Source organism: Phaethon lepturus, unplaced genomic scaffold (genome assembly GCF_000687285.1).
Source record: "Phaethon lepturus isolate BGI_N335 unplaced genomic scaffold, ASM68728v1 scaffold50503, whole genome shotgun sequence".
NCBI lineage: Eukaryota > Metazoa > Chordata > Aves > Phaethontiformes > Phaethontidae > Phaethon > Phaethon lepturus.
Window position 1 is genome coordinate 1 of NW_010530747.1, and position 2,076 is coordinate 2,076.

The 2,076-nt window shown below is 62.2% G+C and overlaps 1 protein-coding gene across 1 annotated transcript; it reads left to right on the top strand.

Annotated features, from left to right (window-relative positions):
* Positions 1–4: 4 nt before the first annotated feature.
* LRRC26 (leucine rich repeat containing 26) lies at positions 5–1,451 on the top strand (the record flags this gene model as incomplete). Its single annotated transcript, XM_010284348.1, has 2 exons — positions 5–236; positions 1,171–1,451. Coding segments are annotated over 2 exons (513 nt in total), but the record flags the coding sequence as incomplete, so codon positions are not given.
* Positions 1,452–2,076: the final 625 nt, after the last annotated feature.

The following is a 2,076-nucleotide window of genomic DNA, read 5'->3' on the forward strand; positions in this document are numbered from 1 at the left end:
GGAGCTGGACCTCAGCTACAACTACTTAACTGTGCTGGCCCCCGAAACCTTCCTGCCCCTCACCAGCCTGGCCACGCTCAACCTGGGCAGCAACAGGCTGGGGGAGCTGGAGCCTGAGGTGCTGCGCGCCCTGCCCCAGCTCCGAGCCCTCCTCCTGCAGGACAACCCCTGGGTGTGCAGCTGCAGCATCCTGCCCCTCTGGCGCTGGCTCAGCCACAACAGGGAGAAAGTGCAAGGTGAGTGCCCGGAGGACGGTGTCCCCAAGCCCCCCAGCCTCTCCATGCTGGCTGGGCACCCCCGTCCGGCTGAGGGCTGAGGGCGGGGCCCTTGGGGGTTCCCCAGGCCCCATCCTCAGGCCATGGCAGCTCCTGTGTCTGCCTGGGTGGATGCAGCCCTGGGTCTGGTACCTGGTGCCCACCCTTGGTCCTTGGTCATCAGCTGGGGGTGGCATGGAGAGGAGGGCTGGGCAATGTCCCAGCGACAGGCACTCAGCGCTGTCCCCAGCAGTGGCACCAGTCCTGCCACGCTCAGGGCAAGGTGTGCTGGGCAATGGGCACCTGAGGTGGCAAGAAGAGCCTGTGTGGCAAGGTGGGCATCACCTCTGACCAGGCCAGGACTTGGTGCCTTCAGCCCCTTCCCCAATGCCTTCATGAGCATGGATCTGATCCTACATTTCTTCCGCCGTTAACCTTGGTGAGAGTCAGCTCTGCCAGCGAGGTCTGTCCCTCTGCTGCCACCGGCTCCTGCTTGCTTCCAGCTTGGGTGTGCGCCTGTCGCTTGTGCTGGCTGGGACCTTCTGTGGCATCTCCAGGCTGGCTGCTCACTCCTCCCCACATCCGTCCCCTGGGAACCAGGCCCATCACCTTGCCTGCCCCATCTACCGTCCTGCCCCATCCTATCCTACCCCAAACCCATTTTCCACTGCCCTCCTCAACACTGCGCCCACCTCCCCATCCTGTCCCATTCCTCGGGGTGTAGGATGTAGGTGAGCCTTGAACCCTCACTGCTCCCCTTCTTTATATCCTGACCTGGGCTATCATGCTCAGCCTGGACCCTGTCCTCCTGCCCTGGTCCCATCTGTCCCATACCAACCTGCCATCCCCTCTGTCCTTGATACCTGCCTTGTCCCAGCTGCCCAATGTGCCCATCAGCACTGCTTTTCTCTTCCAGAGAAGAGTTTGCTCCTGTGCAGAGTCCCAGAGCAGCTGAACAAGTTTCCGATCATGGCCTTTGGGAATGAGTCCTTCAGGCAATGCCAGGAGACCTCACTGTCTGCCCAGCACTACATCGCCTTCTTGATCATCGGACCGTTCTCCTTCATGGCCAGCATCTTCTTCTGTACCTTCATGGGCTCCATCACAGTCATTTACCACAACCTGCGCAGGGAACCCCACTTCTGGAGGAGACCCCACACCTGCAGGCGCCGCTGCAGCAGGGCGACCAGGCTTTAGCCCCAGGCGGGCTGTGGTCCGTGCCCTTCCCAGGTGTCTGCACCCTGCTGTTGCAAACATTTCCCTGTGGACCAGTGAGAGGATGCTCTGTTCCTGGAAATCGCTTTTCTTCCTCCCCCCAGTGTCCCCTGAGATGATGCCAAACTCCCTCTGCCCCGCTATGGGGGGAGCAGCCTCCAGCTCAGCCCTCCACCGGGCTCTCCGTGTTTTGGGGGGCTCCCCCAGGCCACCCTCGGACCTGCACATCCCCTTCTGGGGAGGGCCAGGTGATCCTTCTCCCCCACTCACCCTGTCCTGCCCCTTCTGCTGCCCAGGGGCCTCGGTGTGCATTTCAGGACGCACCGTACGCCTCCGTGTGCCTTTTGGTGCGTGCCGGGAGCCCCTGTGTGCGTCTCAGGACACACTACATTCCTCTGGGTGCCTTTCAGTGCCCCCCTGGGGCCTCCATTTGCCTTTCGGTGCAGCCCAGGAGCCTCTGTGTGCCTTTCAGTTTGCCCCACAGCCCTTCTTGGGCCTTTTGGTGCCCCCAGCACTCCCCATCTGCCGTTCGGCGACCCCAGCAGCCTCAGCGTGCCTTTCCATGCCCTCAAGACCCCTTGGCTTGGCTTTTCATGCATCCAAATGC